Consider the following 16,693-nt stretch of genomic DNA (forward strand, 5'->3'; position numbering starts at 1 on the left):
TCTCCATAGAAATGTTGTAGTAAAGAATGGATAGGGGTCCCTGCTCACACCCTACTCCTGACCCCTCTCCCTTGGCCAAAACACCTCTGATGTTTGCAGTTCGCTAAGTTGGAAGCAATATAGTGAAATCTCCACCACTACACTGTTCATACATATCCAGACCCTTCAGATCTGCAAACAAGGGTGAGGGCCAAGGGTGAGGGAGCAAAAGGGCACTGGCTGAGAGGGGTAGGAGTCAGCCTGCACCATGAGTCTGGGGGGTGAGGTTCTTTGATCGTAAGGGGTCTGGATGGACCTACCTTCCTCAGCAGGTCAGCGTGACTCTGCACCAGCTCTGTGTACTTCTCTTTCAGCTTGACGTAGCGCTGCTCATTGGCCACCGCTTTCCCTGAGACACATGGACAGACAGCGCTGTTACTGTCACAACAGTCAGAGGGCTGAACAGACGTTTACTAACACAACACATGTGAAGTGGTATAGATGGGTACTGGAGTGTCGGATGGCAGTGGGTAACTGCTAGAAGGCGGAGTTGTGCAGATGTGCCCGGGCTGTCTCTGGACTCACTCTCGATCTCGGTGAGGCTTCGCTGCTCTTTCTCCGTGTCCTCTTTGACCCGGCGCAGGTCGTCAAGCTCCGCCCTCAGGAACTCGCTCTCTCCCAACGCCTGCATTCTCAGGTGGCTCTGCTCTGCTAGCTCCGCCTCTAGCTCATTGACACGCCCGCGTAGCGCCTGGCACAGACGCCCACTCTGTGAGAGAGAGAAAGAGAGAGAGAGAGAGAAGGGACAGAATGTTATGGTTCAACAGTGTGTAAACACACTGCCTCAGAAGTTCAGGCATTATGGAGAACTGCCTCTGTAGTGACTCAAGTGCCTCATTAAACCTCCTCACCTCCAATCTGAAGGACTCCAGTTCCTCCCTGAGGGCCTGGATCTCCCGTGTCAGCTGCTCGATCAGGCGGTCCCTAATGGAAACAGGACAGGACAAGGTTGTGTTCATTAGGCAAAACAAAAAAAACGGAAAAAAATGGGCCAAAACAGAAAAAGGACTAACTCGACGTGGCCAACGATAAAAGCGTATTTTCCGTTGCAAAACGTTTTGGTGCGGTGTGCCCAGGCCATACCTCAGCTGCAGGGCTTTCAGTTTGTCACACAATTCAGACCAATCTATACAGACAAAGGATATCCTACAAATGTCAAATTCGGTCATCCAGAGTGTAGCCAGTTTGGTTCTGTTGTCTTACTTGTCGTCCTTGCGCATCCCGTTCTGATTGTTGAAATTGAAGGGGTCCGTGGCGGCGGACGTGCCAAAGAGGTCGTCGAACCTGGGCTCTACCACAGTAGCCTAGTTGGAACCAACACAGCAAGACAGACGGTCAGCCAGCCAACCAGCCAGCCAGCCAACCAACCAGCCGGCCAGCCGTTCTATAGGCTTTAGGTTTCATTAGGTTAAGTTGACAGACACAGATACTGTACAACTAAGACTGAGGACAGAAGGGGCACCGTTTGTAACATGCCATATTCTGTAAAAAAATAAAATAAAAAATATTCCATGCCACAGGAATGGGATAAGTTTGAGTCAGCGAGCGCACAAAATTCATCTTTCACACACAATATGGCATGTTACAAACGAAAGCAGTAATGGGACATGTTCAGATGGGCTACCGGCTGGACGGGGATGTCGGTATCCACCAGGTCCTCTGTCACCAGGTCCACCATGTGTTCCGTCTCGGGGGAGGACGACTCAGCCGGGATGACTACCACCGGACTGATGTGCTCCGACAACGCCGACGCCCGCAGGAAGTTAGGTGGGTTCTGACAGTGGAGAGAGACACACACACACACACACGAGACAATTAATCAAATTGTATTTGTATAGCACTTAACCCAAGTAGCTGAACAGCAACCTGGGCCCAAATTCCTCAAGAGGAAGCAAGGGCAACAGAGAAAATAGGAGACTACGTGCATGTGCATGGGTGTGAGCGTGTGTGAATGATACAGTATTTACTTGATAATACACAGCAGAGATCCTGTCTAATCTACAGGCTAGTTCAGGAGGACTCCAGGCCTTACCTCAGGTAACTGTGGGATCTGAATGAGCCTCTTGAAGTACTGCAGGTTACTGGAGCGGTAGAACAGACTCTTCAGCCTAGCAGAGACGACACACACACAGATGAAACACTCCACCTTCATCATCACACCTTCAGCACTGCCCTGGTCAAAACTAGTGCACCATATAGGGAATAGGGTGCTATTTGAGACGCTGTCCATGACTTGTGCGTGAACTCACTTCTTGAACTGCTCCTGGAAGCGGTCTCTGTGGCCCTGGAGTGTGTCAGCAGGAAGGCCTGGAACAGACAGACAAACAGATCAGAGTTTTGGAATGTGTGTGTGTGTGTATGAAACTACTGAAAATGTGTGTGTAATAAGGTTTTAGCCATTTCCTAACCCCATGATATGACCAGGAAAATTATGTGAATGACGTGCCCTTGGAATAGCCACAGTTTTTCTGGGACAGTCACAGGAAAAACTGTTGGCCCTAGATTAGTAGTCAAGTATGAGTTATTCAGGCTGTCAATCTGCCATTTGTCCAGCGGGGGGCGTGTGTGTTGGACTCACAGGAGTGCAGCTTGAAGAGCAGCTTGACGGTGTAGTCATACAGGTGGCTGCTGTCCAGGATTACCTGGATCAGGGGAGCCAGGCGACACTGGCCCGCCGCCGTCACCGACACAGACCGCGACATGTCCAGGGAGCTGAACACTGCAAGGGATGACACACACACATCAGTGATCATCTCGCTCTATCACTCTCTCACACACACACACACACATGACTGTCACACACAAAAAAAGGCACACACTGTTTGTGCATGCAGGTGGCTAGGAACCGCTGCTCTAGACTGAATCAACCAATGACTATGTACTCCAAGTCTCTCTTTCTTCCTCTCTCATTACAGCTCTCTTTCAGTCCCTCCATCTCCTTTGCACTCCCTCCCTCCTGCTCTGATGCCAGTCCCTACAGACCCAGTCGTTCCCTCCACACAGAGGTGTGGTTTCCTGTACAGTCAAACCCAGACACACACACACCTCTCAGCTCCTGGGTGACGTGATGCTTTAGCCTGCAAAACATCTCTCCTGATGGGAGGCAAAGGGTGTGTGTGTGTGTGTGTGTGTGTGTGTGTGTGTGTGTGTGATGAGAAGAGGTGGAGACAGGGTAGAAATTAGTCCTACTGAGTGTTCAAATGGAGGAAGAAGGGCACTCATGTTGAGATAGATGGAAGATGTGTGTTTTACTTTGTGAAGAGCTTATAGTGGCCGAGAGACAGGAGAGTACTGTATAGCTCTGTTTTAATGTCCATACTAGTATACTACTTTCAATTAAGCAATTTATTGGGCACACATTCTAAGTGGTATGCTAGTGTGGATATTGGGACGTAGCCTATGAAGCCAAAACCAGGGTTGTGTTCATTAGGCACCAAACGGAAGAGAATGGACAAGTACAGAAAGGGACTAGACTTGTCCAATAAGAAACACTCATGTTTGTTTTCCGTTGCAAAACTTTTTCCGTTGACTGCGCGGATGAACATGACCCTGACATATAAAAGATAGAACCAGATGGTTGTGTGTGAACGCTGAGTGTCATGTTATGTCACAACATCTTTAGATAAGCGTGGTTGCAGAGGAGAGATGGAGAGAGAGAGACAGGAATAGCTTACCACCAAGGAATAGGTTGAGCTCACACTCCAGGTAGTCGAACATCTCTACTGTCAACTGGAAGCTGTAGTGAGAGGACACACACAAACGCACAGAGGGGTTGGATTGGAGTGTTCACAGCATGTACAAAGTGGAGGAGACTATAAGACCTATGTAGCAATGAACCAGAGTTGGTTTGTCTACATATAACAATAGTCATATGCTATAGAGTATCTAATAGAAGGCAATAACCAATACATTCTTCATTTTCTTGTCATTTTCAACACTTTTAATTATGATTACAAGGGAACATTGGGGATATATTAGAATTTGTATCATTATAGATCCAGCCCTCTGTGGTTTGGTGAAAACAACAAAGGCAAGCGACGCTCACAAGTTGTTGACGTCGTTCTCTCCCGCCTCGTCAAGCTGCCTGTTTGACATCTGAAGGTTGCCGGGGAAACGGGGATTCTGGGGGGAGAGAGAAGAACGAGTCATATCAGAACGGGCTGAATCTCAATTGTATTTTCTTGCTCCCTCGTCTCATCTCTCCTTGTGTCCTTCTCAAAACGTATCGGAGGAGAAGATTCGAGGGGAGGAACCTCAGATCTTCTGCTCCAATGCGCTTTGAGAAGGAGATGAGGAGATAGGACGTGAGGATTCAAAGAAATACAATTTAGATTTAACCTCGTTTTTTTCACTTCAGTAGGCATCTCCATCTCCAGGAACAATGACTAAAAACCCCAGAGCAACACCAAGTCTGCTGCCTGCAGTATTTCACTGAGCTTAGCTATCTATTAACTACTGATTTCTAAAAGGCAATTAGTTTTAGAATAGTGTTTCTGTGTGAGGAATATCCTTAGAGAAGGGTATATGCGAGAGACCGAGAGAGAGAGAGAGAGAGAGAGAGACAGACAGACGAGGGAGACTGGTCAGCCTGTCGTTCATACAGGCTGGGGTACTACTCACTTTGATGTGGAACTCCATCTTGGTGATAAGCAGTTTGAGGTAGATGCTGCACAACTTCCCATATCCTTCACTCAGGTGACCCTGAGGGCAGAGGGGAAAAGGGGAACAGATGGAGTCAGAGGCCTGAGAGAGCGACCAGATCAAAGTGAGATAGACATGGTCTTCTCCAGGGCCTTGGGAGAGTTCCAAAGGAGTCGCTAGTTGCTGACGTTGCAGAAGGTATTTTATCATTAAATCAAATTTATCTTCTTCTGCAATGTCTTGCACTGCATGAGTGCAGGCCTGTGTGTGTGTTTGTTTGTTAGTGGTACGCAGGTCAGCGTGTTGTTCACCTGCACCCCCTCGCAATTGCTAACCCATCCGCAACCACCCGACTATATGTGATAATGTGAAAATTTGAGGCCCACACCCGACCCTAACCCCCTAATAAAGCAAATGCGCTGTAGGCTAGTCAGTGACGGCAAAAACGATTTTTGACAGGGGGTGCAGGATTTTTTTTGCCTGATTTAGACATATTTCTGCTTGTAATTGTTATAATCTATAATTAGATACATTTGGCTTCTCTTCTGTCATTAAATGTTGGCCTAGAAGACTAAAATATTTGCTCACCAGAATAATGTAATAAGTCGATAGAATGAATGTTGGAATCTAGTTGACGTTGGTAAAATTATCTTTGTCATCTCTGCTCCTTTCACGGAGCAAAGACGTTTAGAGACTGGGGAGAAAATGCAATAATTATTATTTTTTTAAACGGGAAAGACTTTCTGTAGATCAGTTTGACCGGTTGTAAGGAAAGAGAAAGCTGTGAAAACAACCCAACATGTTTCTGATAAGTTTTCAGTTCGGCTTGGATGCATATTTTGTGTGGTTGAAATACTAAATCAGCTTTTATGACGCTGATCAGAATCACCTTTATTTGCCAAGTACATTTAACTCAATTTTACTTGACGATATGGTTCTGCTAGTGAAAGACAACATTTAGAGACAGAATACAGACAACAGATTTTAAACACATTATATAAAAGATATGTATCGTCTGTAAAGGGGCTCAATGCACATTCACATTCTCTCAAGATGCTAAAAGATCTAAATCTTGTTCCCCAGTCAAAATTTTGCCTACAATTGGTGTATCATTTTACTGTAAGTAATGCTTAATTCTGCAGGAGTTAATATTAAGGCTGTGAGATGTTATAGACCTACAGTCAGTGTCCAGATTTCAGTTACTATAGAACCCATCTGAACAGTAGGTTACAGTTCCCTTGACATGCCATAGGCCTATGGCGTGCGTACAGTCAGGCCCTAAAGTTAGGCTCATGCACTAATGCCTATAGAATGATACATATGGATTTTTTAAGGTATGTTTTCTCTTTATTCAACCACACAATATTTCATGACCCTAAACACACTCGCCCGCAGATATAACCACGGTGACTGTGGGTTATGAGTCAACCCATGCATCCCTAGTGTGCATGTGTGTGTGTCAAAATGAATAGCCAGCTATAAAGTAAATAGCTTCTTCTCACTTCCCTTTCTTTGGGCCCTCAGTGTGTTGTCACAACAGGAAGGAAGCAGTACTGACTGGTCATCAAGGTCACTCTCCCAGAGTCCTAGTATATTTTGTACCATCAGTAAATACCAAGAGAGACCCAACTAAGTGTACTTCCAGGAAAAGGTTACTTGTCAGCATTAGCCTCTACTGCTCCCCCGTCCATCCTGCTCACTGAATGCATGGGCAGTAAACGGTTTGGCTTTTCCACTGTATTGCTGCAACCCAGAGGCAACTCTTTTGTTGAAATGTGGTTATTTAATGTAAACGTTTTACGGATGCCAAATTAACAGTCCTAAATCAATCCTTTAACTGGATGGAAACATTTGTTTCAGTCCACAGTCAGCCCTCCAAAAGAGTGTAAAGATATTGTCTATACACAGTAGCACCATTAGAATACCATAACAACAGCGTGTGTGTTGTTGAGTCTGATTCCGGTTTAGCAGGACCTCAATGCTGGGTGACTGTCACCTATTAGAATGTTTGTTACTCAGTTGGCGATGGCAACACTAACTGACAGCAGACCGGCATGGACGCACCACGCTGATATTGCGTTGAGGGGAAATAATGAGGGTGATCATGATTTTACCCCCTAGTCAATGTACAGTATATGACATGCGTGTTCTAAAAATCACACCATATTCCCTATATTAAGATTGTCCCCAAATAAATAAATAAATAAATAAATATTGGTAGACCGAAAGTTTGTTATTCGTGTATCTCTCCATATATAGACACACTCTGTGTTTAAAAAAAAAATCAACTATACTGAACTAAAGTATAAACGTAACATGTAAAGTGTCCGTCCCATGTTTCATGAGCTGAAATAAAAGATTCATTAATTTTTCCATACGCACAAAAAGCTTATTTCTCTCAAATGTTCTGCACAAATTAGTTTACATCTCGGTTAGTGAGCATTTCTCCTTTGCCAAGATAATCCATCCACCTGATAGGTGTGGCATATCAAGAAGTTGATTAAACAGCATCACCATTACACAGATGCACCTTGTGCTGGGGACAATAACAGGCCACTTTAAAATGTGCAGTTGTCACACAACACAATGCCAAAGACGTCTCAAGTTGAGGTAGCGTGCAATTGGCATGCTGACTGCAGGAATGTCCCCCAGAGCTGTTGCCAAATAATTGAATGTTAATTTCTCTACCATAAGCCACCTCCAACATCATTTTAGAGAATTTGGCAGTACGTCCAACCGACCTCACAACCACAGACCACGTGTAATCACGCCAGCCCAGTACCTCCACATCAGGCTTCTTCACCTGTGGGATCATCTGAGACCAGCCTCCCGGACAGTTGATGAAACTGAGGAGTATTTCTGTCTGTAATAAAGCCCTTTTGTGGGGAAAAACTCATTCTGATTGGCTGGGCCTATGAACTCCCAGACTGGGCTGCACCCCTGCCCAGTCATGTGAAATCCATTGATTAGGGCCTAATGACTGATTTCCTTATATGAAATGAAACATGTTGCATTTATATTTTGTTCAATACATATGCATTGAGCTTGTCTGATGCTTTAAGCGCACTGTTTGATGAAAAAACACACAAATGACTCAAAAAGGGAGCCAGAGATCAAGATAACCAGAAAAAAGAAACCTTAACTTGACGCAACCATCCTCCTCCCGCTCCTGCTGGCTTCGCAGATTCTGCCGTTATTATCCTGAATTGGCCAGTAAACAACTTTTTTCATGTGGAATGCCAATTTATCTTACCATTTCTACCAATCTGTGTGCCAGTTATGGTTTTCATATGCACATGTGTGGAAAAGTTTAATTTAATAACGTCTTCGTATATCAAAAGTGGTTAATCAAAATTCTGTCTAAATGAAAATGATACAAACCTAAAAAAGTTACTTCCATTGCTATCTATGTAAAAATAGCCCACATAAAGTCAACAAATAAAAACATTGCAGCCTGCAGGTAGAAAATATCCTGTTGAAAATAAATATCCTATGAATCACATTGGCCATGCATGGCCTGCCTGCAACGAACTTGAAACGTTATATCAACTATTAAGTTGGGTCTAGGGCTGTTGCGGTGACCGTATTACTGACACACATGAAGGCAGTCAAATTCCACGTGTCCGTTTAGTCACGGTAATTCGGCTTCGCCCAGCTCTGATGCTGCCGATGGTCATAAGTAGCCTACCAAACTTGCTAACTGCCTGATACTCAGCACTCCATTGTTCCTCTAATCACTCTGGCATCAATGCAAATGTGATCGAAAATCTAATCAAGCACTTCATGAGCCCCCATGAGCTCATGTTGTGCAACATTTTCATTGGCCATGCAATTGCGCAAGAAAACGGAGTTACGGCCTCTATTAAAAAGAGCAGGATCCCATCAGCTTTCTAAAGGCTAGGCCTACTATATTTATTCCTCAACTTTCCTAATACTCAACAAATTGCTTATCTTTACAACAGGAGTATAGCCTACCTGGCTGGGGTAACAATGACAAAAGAAAATACATAGAAATTGAACCAAGGGGATAGCTGTCCTCCATTCCCTTTTTAAGTGCATAGATGACATGTTTTTTTCCCATGCCCCTGTTTCAGGATAAGTGCATGACAACGGTCCATTCTAAATCAAAACAAATTTCACACATATATTATTTAGTATATGTAAAAACAAGATTAAATCAAGAATAGCCTGATGGGTGACAATGTTAGCCTACCACTTGTAAATTATACACTATCCCTTGTGAATTATGACCAGTGTAAGGCAAGAGACAATGCCTTTTTTCTCCCCCTCGACTTTTTCGAATCATTAGACACACACCTAGCCCATAGGCTTGTATCATACCTTAGGTGGGCAAATATCTTAAAATGAAGCACATTCATCTGTTTTACAAGGGGTGTAGAGCCTAACTGGCATACATAAGCAGCTCGTGAGCTTTAAGAAGATCATTTTCACCATAAAAATGCACCTTAATAATAAAAGCATTACATGCATAGTCACATTTGCGGTCACTTTTGATAATGGTGTTTTCCTGCTATTGGAACATCTGTGCTTATGTGTGCACATTGCTGCACTTATAATGTGTTAATATAATACGTTTGAAGCTAAATGTTCTGATCTGTTGCGTCAGCCACATTGTGTAAAAATATATATTTTTTTATGCTAGTGGTTGTATGTATTAATTTGGGATCTAGTGCAGTATATAGGAAATGGGTGCCATTTCCGACACAGCCAATGTGTCCATGCCAGCCTGCCGGTTAAGAGTGGTAGACATGATGACTGGGGCTGAGAATTGTTCCTGGTCTGGTTGGGAAGGGCCTTAGGGCCGTAATGCCAACCATCAGTGCTGTGTCCTGATCCTTACCCACATTCTACTCATGTCACTCAGGTCAGCCTTGTTCCTCATCGAGTCCTTTATCACCTGAACACACAGAGACAGAAAGAAAATTTAGACAAGGCTGATACTGATACAACAGAGAGAGCACTACACGTGAAGTTGTACTGTATGCATTGTGTGGGTGTGTTCTAGAAGGCCAGTGTGTTGGGCGATTGCCTGAGTCCTCAGAAGTGAATGAATGTGTATGGGGGTGTGTGAACAGCACTATGCTGATACTTTGCATGGTGGATGATGCTATTTCTTGGAGGTAGTAGCTACTGTGGCTAAACTGGTGGTTGTCATCTCACTGTACGGTAGGATACATTAATAGAAGTAGAGGCTATGTAGCCTGGTCCCAGAACTGTTTGTGTTTGGCATGACTTGGCAAGGCAGCACATCTTGGACCAGACTAATAGCTATTCTGAATTAAGTGCAAATCTTAAATGATATTCCCTATGGGCCGGTTTCTTGGACACAGACTACGCCTAGTCCTGGTCTTAAAATCATGGTCAATGGAGAATCTCCATTTAAAAATTGGTTTTAGTCCAGGACTAAACTTAATCTGTTTCCGGGGAAACCACCCCTATATTTAGTTGACCTAAACCTTATTTTACCAATTAACTGAAAACACATTCTCATTTACAGCAATGACCTTGGAAAGAGATGCAGGGGAGAGGACAGGAGAGGGGCTGAAATTAGCCAATTGGAATCTGGGGATGAGCAGGGCCAGATTAGGAATTAAGACGGGGCGACTAGGGTTAACACCCCTAGTCTTGGGATAAGTGTTGTGGGATCTTAGTGATCACAGAGCATCAGTCTCCCATTCTAGCCCTACCCTGCTTGGCTTCAAACCAAATCCAGCAGAGTAATAAACAGAGAATATAGTATCATTCGAGACTTCTTGAGCACAAGTCTATGGAGAGATGGGCATGTCCCTGGCGTGCACTATGTTCAGGGTGGTGTTCATTAGGGACCAAAAGAAAACGTAGTGAAACAGGGAGGAACTGACAAGTCTTGTCCAATAATAAATGCTAATTTCAGTTTTCTATTGCACGCCTTACAGATCGCGACACAGGTGTGTGTCCCATCAGGGCTGTGTTGGTGGGTTCAGACTTACGTTGGGATGGCCGTCTCGCAGCAGCTTGTGGAAGACGTGGCAAAACTTCCAGCAGAGCACCGCATTGCTGGAGAGCGGTAGACGATTGACCGCCGCCCAGAAAGTGTGGGCGCCCTTCTCATGGTGGGTCCCCAAGATACAGGGTGAGACAGACCAGTCAAGGAGAAACACGAGGGAGATGACAGAGAGCACACATATTCTGACGAAGGCTGCTGGGGGGGTTTTAACATAGAGAGGTGTTTTGCTTGCCTATTCAACTTCCATTGTTCTCTCAAGAGGGGCTCCCACACATCTCACAATGACCGTTACAGAGCAGTCTGTCTCTCGGTCTCTCTCTCTCATACACACACACACTAATGGCCTGGTCCCGGCAGACATCAGGGTCACGTTCCATTATTGTTTTGCACGAACACAACCCTGAGTCATGAAGGAACAAGAGCTTGCACAAACACATGGGAGTCAACATAAACACAGCTCTCCTTTCTCTATAGTCAGAGAGAAACCGATTCTATCCAACACACACACACACACACACACACTACGCACGCACGCACACACACTGCACAACTAACATCGACACTGCACACACAGTGCCCCACACACACATACACAAACACACAGCGACACACCCGGCTCGACAAAGAGGATATTCCTGGCATGCTTCTCTTTGACGGCGACCTCCTGGGTGTTGATGGCCTTGTTGATGCTCACAGCCTGTGCAGAGGAGGAAGTGGAGAGGGAGAGAGGAAAGAGAAAAGCATTGCACTGATTGGTGTTCTCATACTCCTCACTCGAGGAAGACACACACACCACACTCAGAATTCTCTCTTTTTATATGAATTATCAGATGCCAAAGTGAATTACAATTAGTTACACATACAGTAGGCTACAGGTCTATGTGGCCCATGATGTGTCAATCAAAGCCTAACCCTGATGTTTCCAACACCATACTCTAACTGAACCATTGGAACACACACAGCGACTATAAAAATATATAAATAGATCAGTAACAAAAGAGAATATTTGTGGCCTACTTATTTATACTGAATATTCAAGAACGCAATCCTCAGTAAATCCTTGCACAGTGTGGGCTTCACTTGGGGTGGTGGTAGCCTACCTCCAGTCGAGAGGTTTAAACAAACAGGGCTGAGCAAATGCCAAGGACACACACACACACACATCACAACCGCATAAGCCAGGTAAACATCTGATTCCTCTCACACACACTCCCATAAAGCCTAGTGCTTCCATACAATGGGCCCCACTAAAATACCACCAGCCACACAGAAGAAGAATCATTTCACTTCAGGGTTGTCATTTTTCAATTTAGGAGACATTCTTTTAACTTATGTGTAAAGAGCCACATCAGTATCCCTTTCAGGCCTATTAGGAGTATCCCGTTCAGGCCTATTAGGAGTATCCCGTTCAGGCCTATTAGGAGTATCCCGTTCAGGCCTATTAGGAGTATCCCGTTCAGGCCTATTAGGAGTATCCCGTTCAGGCCTATTAGGAGTATCCCGTTCAGGCCTATTAGGAGTATCCCGTTCAGGCCTATTAGGAGTATCCCTTTCAGGCCTGTTAGGAGTATCCCTTTCAGGCCTGTTAGGAGTATCCCTTTCAGGGCTATTTGATCTCGGCCTCCATCTGAGTGGAAAAGCAGCCCCGCTATGCACCTCCACCTCTTCTCTGAGCCTTTAAATCAGGGATTGCCAACTCTGATGGGGGTCACAAAAAAATCTGAACTTATCATAAGGGGCCGCAGTGAATATGTACCCACATCCATACCCACACTATGCTATATTTTGTTAGGGGCCCCCCTACCTTGAAAAAAACATTTGCGGCCTCCCACAGAGGAGAGAAAGTGAGTTAATTTCCTGCAATTCTACACATTTTGCCAAGGGGCAAAGAGAAAATGTGGCAGTTTTAAAGCAAGTTTGATGCAATTCTATACATTTTGCCATGGGGCAGTCAGAAATGTTTGCAATTGTTATGCTTATTTCCTGCAATTCTATACATTTTTGCTCAGACTTATGCCATGTTAATATGATATCTGAATGAGTGACTTACAAAATCAAAACGGGGGCCGTCCCCGGTCCATAAATCGACCATGATTACTACAAGTTTAGATAACTGGCTAGACTAACTTAGCAATCAAACATGGGCTGACATGGGCTAATTGAGTGACTATCATTGACTGATATAACAAGAGAAAAACTGCTGATGCACATCCACATTTTGAAATCTCACCTGGTGTATTCTACTACTCTAACTCTCAACAGTACGTTGAGACCAACTGAATTCCTAAAACTTTTTTTTCCTCTCCATTTTTAGAAATTGATCTGTGGGCCTACAAAAGGGGGGAGGGGCACCAGTTGCCCATCTCTGCTTTAAATGAATACCGGTGTCACATCTAGCATGTTGTCCGATAAAGAACAGTGATATTGAAGTCTGAAGTGGAGTGGCTTTAGGGTCACGAAAGGACAGGCCAGGTTGAATCATCTCATTTCCCCCAGATGTCCTGAGTCCTCTCTGGGAGGGGAAGCAGATGGTGATAAATCATCACAGGTTCACTTCACCGTTGGTTCACTGGGAGCGCAGGCAGTGCGTTGGTCTCACACGAAGGAATGACTTGCTGACCATGGCATTCAGAGGAATAACCTAGGAGTAGTGCACTACACAGTCATGCTCGATTGGTGATTATTTAGACACCTTGTTCATTCGGACATGTAGATTGTTTCTCTAGTGATCAAATCAACAAACCTTTATACACACACTAAGGACGCAAGAGTCATGATAAGAGTAGACAAAATAGCCTGTTTCTTTCTGTCTTTTTCTCTCAGCCTCATTACAAATGGCATATTCACAGCTCAAGGTGACAAAGACGGGCTTTGTATTGACAAGATCGATTCACAGGGTGACTGTCTAATTAAGTCACAGCTGTGCCTTCTGAAGAGGAGAAGGAGGACAAGGATAAAGAGAGGAATGCAGAGCTGGCTAACATCTCTCAACACACACTGCTCCCTGGTTCAAATTCCACTCCATCCATGTCTCTGTGCTTAGCTTGTAGCCCTGCAGAGGATGAACCACAAAACATGCTCAGCTCTACTAGCCATGCCTTCGATCATTAAACATACATGCAGGGTTGATATGGACACTGGTGCTACAGGTGGAACACCTGTTGCTACATAATCAAGCACAAGCCAAGCGATGTGTGTATGCCATGATGTCAACACTGCACCCAGAGCCATATATCTGACCAAAGTATCCTGTAGCTTCCTCTGTGTTTACTGACAACGACAGGCAAGCGAATGTGACCTTTTCAAGTGTCACCATTGTTTGTCTGAGAATCTACTGCGGGATGGATGAGACGTATTGAAAACAGCTCAGCAGGAGTCTGGACAAAGGACAATATCTCATATCTGGATTTCACTTGCAAATACAGTCCAAAACATTCAGAATCTTCTTTACTGAACAAGTACAAAACGCAACAATTTCAAAGATTTTACTGAGTTACAGTTCATAAGGAAATCGGTCAATTGAAATAAAAATAATTAGGCCCTAATCTATGGATTTCACATGAATGGGAATACAGACATGCATCTGTTGGACACAGATATATTTTTAAAAGCTAGGTGTGTGGAAAAAACAAACAAATTAACTGTCAGTATCTGGTGTGACCACCATTTGCATCAGATTGACATCTCCTTTGCATAAAGTTGATCAGGCAGTTGATTGGCCTGTGAAATGTTGTCCCATTCCTCTTAGAATGGCTGTGCAAAGTTGCTGGATATTGGCCGGAACCGGAACACACTGTCATATACGTCGATTCAAGGCATACCAAACATGCTCAATGGGTGACATGTCTGGTGAGTATGCAGGCCATGGAAGAAATTATATATTTTCAGCATCCAGGGATTGTGTACAGATCCTTGCAACATGGGGCCGTGGATTACGCTGAAATGGGGTGATGGCGGCAGATGAATGGCGCGACAATGGGCCTCAGGATCTCGTCCCATTATCTCCATGCATTCAAATTGCCACCGATAAAATCCAATCGGTGTTAGTAGCCTATGCCTGCCCATACCATAACCCCATGGACATTCCTGCAGTCAACATGCCAAATGGGTTGTGTGACAAAACTGCACATTTTAGAGTGGCCTTTTATTGTCCCTAGCACAAGGTGCACCTGTGTAATGATCATGCTGTTTAATCAGCTTCTTGATATGCCACACCTATCAGGTGGATGGATTATCTTGGCAAAGGAGAAATGCTCACTAACCGGGATGTAAACAAATTTGTGCCAAACTTTTTGGTGAAATACAAAATTTAACATTTCTGGGATATTTTATTTCAGCTCATGAAACATGGGACCAACACTTTCCATGGTGCATTTATATTTTTGTTCAGTGTAAAAATAGCACTACCGTTACATTTCAGTCAAATCCCCACACCATTTCTTTCCGTAAAAAAAAAAAAAACTTTCAAAATTCCAAGGAACGATGGAAGGCTTCCAGCACTTGTGCAAGCAGTTCCCACACAGGAACGACCCAATTAGTCCACAGAGCGACTTTGTCGTCCGTCTGAAAGAGAGTGCCAGCTGCTCAGGACTCCTGGCAAACCAATGGGACTAGAAGCTGGAGCGGCTCGCTGGCATCGACAGGCCTATTAACTCGTCTCGTCGCAGCATGGCCAGCCGATGAAGTGAGATGATGACTGATAGAAAAGTGAATTAGTAGGTGAGAAACAGACTGTGGTGGTGGGTGTGTTGCAGTTGGAGGATTAGACAGAGGATGAGGCTTGCCTCACAGAGACTAGTCTGGACTGGGCCCACCTATGTAATGTGCACAGAGAACTCTAGAGGCCTCTCCTGTTGTCATTGATATGCTAGTCCTCGCCTGGCTGTGTGGCAGTGACACTGTCAAGAAACAAACCCAAATGGCCTACACACTTGTTGAGCTTAAAGGATAAATGCAAGCAATATGGTGAAAACTCCACCCAGCCTATCAGAAGACAAGGTGAAGGAATTACCATACTGCTTAAACCTATCAGATCCTTTGAGATCTACAAGAGTGCCCAGGCTTTAGGGGTGGATTGGGATTCAGTATGAGCCTGTCTTGTCTAGTACTGAGCAGGACATAGCCGGTGCCTTAAAAGCCGCCCGGTCAGTGCCTGTTTAATAATGCAGTGATCTATCATTGATGAGTCATTTCCCCAAAGAAAGCATTTGAATAATGGTTTTGACTGCTTGACATGAACATGACTAACGGCCCATCCCATGGCATAATGGGGAACATTTTGCATTGCAAGTTTTTCCTGCAGACATATCGGTACTAGGACACGAGATGATTTTGACGACAACGCAGTATATTTTTATCACTACTCTAGGAAAACGGTTGAAGAGCAGAATAAAGTTAATGATGGTTGAAAAACATCTGCATTGATTGGATTAATTCAATCAATCCAATCAAAATAATAGTCTAAATAAAGGAGCCTGGGTTCTCATGAGTTTGGCGAGCTTCTATCCATACATAATCTACATGGCTGACAGGGAAGAAGAGTGCTTTTTGGTTAGTGGTCTTGATAGATAGTGTTTCAGATGATCTGCTGTTCACGCTGTGCTGAAACAACACCAGAACACAAGCAGGGGCCAAGCAGCACAAACTATTCCCTGTTCCTACAGTGCTTTCATCAGGCACCGTGGACTGGAGGTGCACGGCGGGCTGCTGCGGTGGTACTGCTAAGACTTGCCCACCACCTCAAGAGGAATGGGTAAACAGGGAAGGATGGGGGGAGGGAATGAAAACAGGAAATATGGATGGCTGCCTGTGAATGCGTCGCCACTGTACACAGAGGTGCTGTGGTGGGGAGAGGGTCAGTGGGGGGGGTGGAAGAGAGCAGGGGGAGAGGGGTGCTCAGTCAGGCTTGCTGTCTTGGCACACCCTGTCCAGCCCATTTCCTGCCTGTCGAAAAATGCACCCAGCTCCTCCACTATTCCTCCTCCTCAGGCCTAGTACCCGGTGCCA

At 44.7% G+C, this 16,693-nt stretch overlaps 1 protein-coding gene across 3 annotated transcripts in view; it reads right to left on the minus strand.

Annotated features, from left to right (window-relative positions):
* Positions 1 to 16,693, minus strand: part of LOC112266905 (huntingtin-interacting protein 1-like) — a 48,269-nt gene that overhangs the window by 20,823 nt on the left and 10,753 nt on the right. For 2 of the 3 annotated variants that reach the window (XM_042297250.1, XM_042297251.1), the window contains exons 2-15: positions 11,321 to 11,384; positions 10,671 to 10,813; positions 9,542 to 9,598; positions 4,660 to 4,740; positions 4,085 to 4,161; positions 3,714 to 3,775; positions 2,618 to 2,758; positions 2,289 to 2,346; positions 2,072 to 2,147; positions 1,664 to 1,813; positions 1,243 to 1,343; positions 891 to 963; positions 565 to 748; positions 300 to 388 (exon numbers count right to left, since the gene is read on the minus strand). In XM_042297250.1, coding sequence (XP_042153184.1) covers positions 300 to 388; positions 565 to 748; positions 891 to 963; positions 1,243 to 1,343; positions 1,664 to 1,813; positions 2,072 to 2,147; positions 2,289 to 2,346; positions 2,618 to 2,758; positions 3,714 to 3,775; positions 4,085 to 4,161; positions 4,660 to 4,740; positions 9,542 to 9,598; positions 10,671 to 10,813; positions 11,321 to 11,384 — 1,356 coding nt within the window. The remainder of the gene's footprint in view (positions 1 to 299; positions 389 to 564; positions 749 to 890; positions 964 to 1,242; positions 1,344 to 1,663; positions 1,814 to 2,071; positions 2,148 to 2,288; positions 2,347 to 2,617; positions 2,759 to 3,713; positions 3,776 to 4,084; positions 4,162 to 4,659; positions 4,741 to 9,541; positions 9,599 to 10,670; positions 10,814 to 11,320; positions 11,385 to 16,693) is intronic. The other variant, XM_042297252.1, reaches the window with a different exon arrangement.

This window comes from Oncorhynchus tshawytscha, linkage group LG14 (assembly GCF_018296145.1).
Source record: "Oncorhynchus tshawytscha isolate Ot180627B linkage group LG14, Otsh_v2.0, whole genome shotgun sequence".
Classification (NCBI taxonomy): domain Eukaryota; kingdom Metazoa; phylum Chordata; class Actinopteri; order Salmoniformes; family Salmonidae; genus Oncorhynchus; species Oncorhynchus tshawytscha.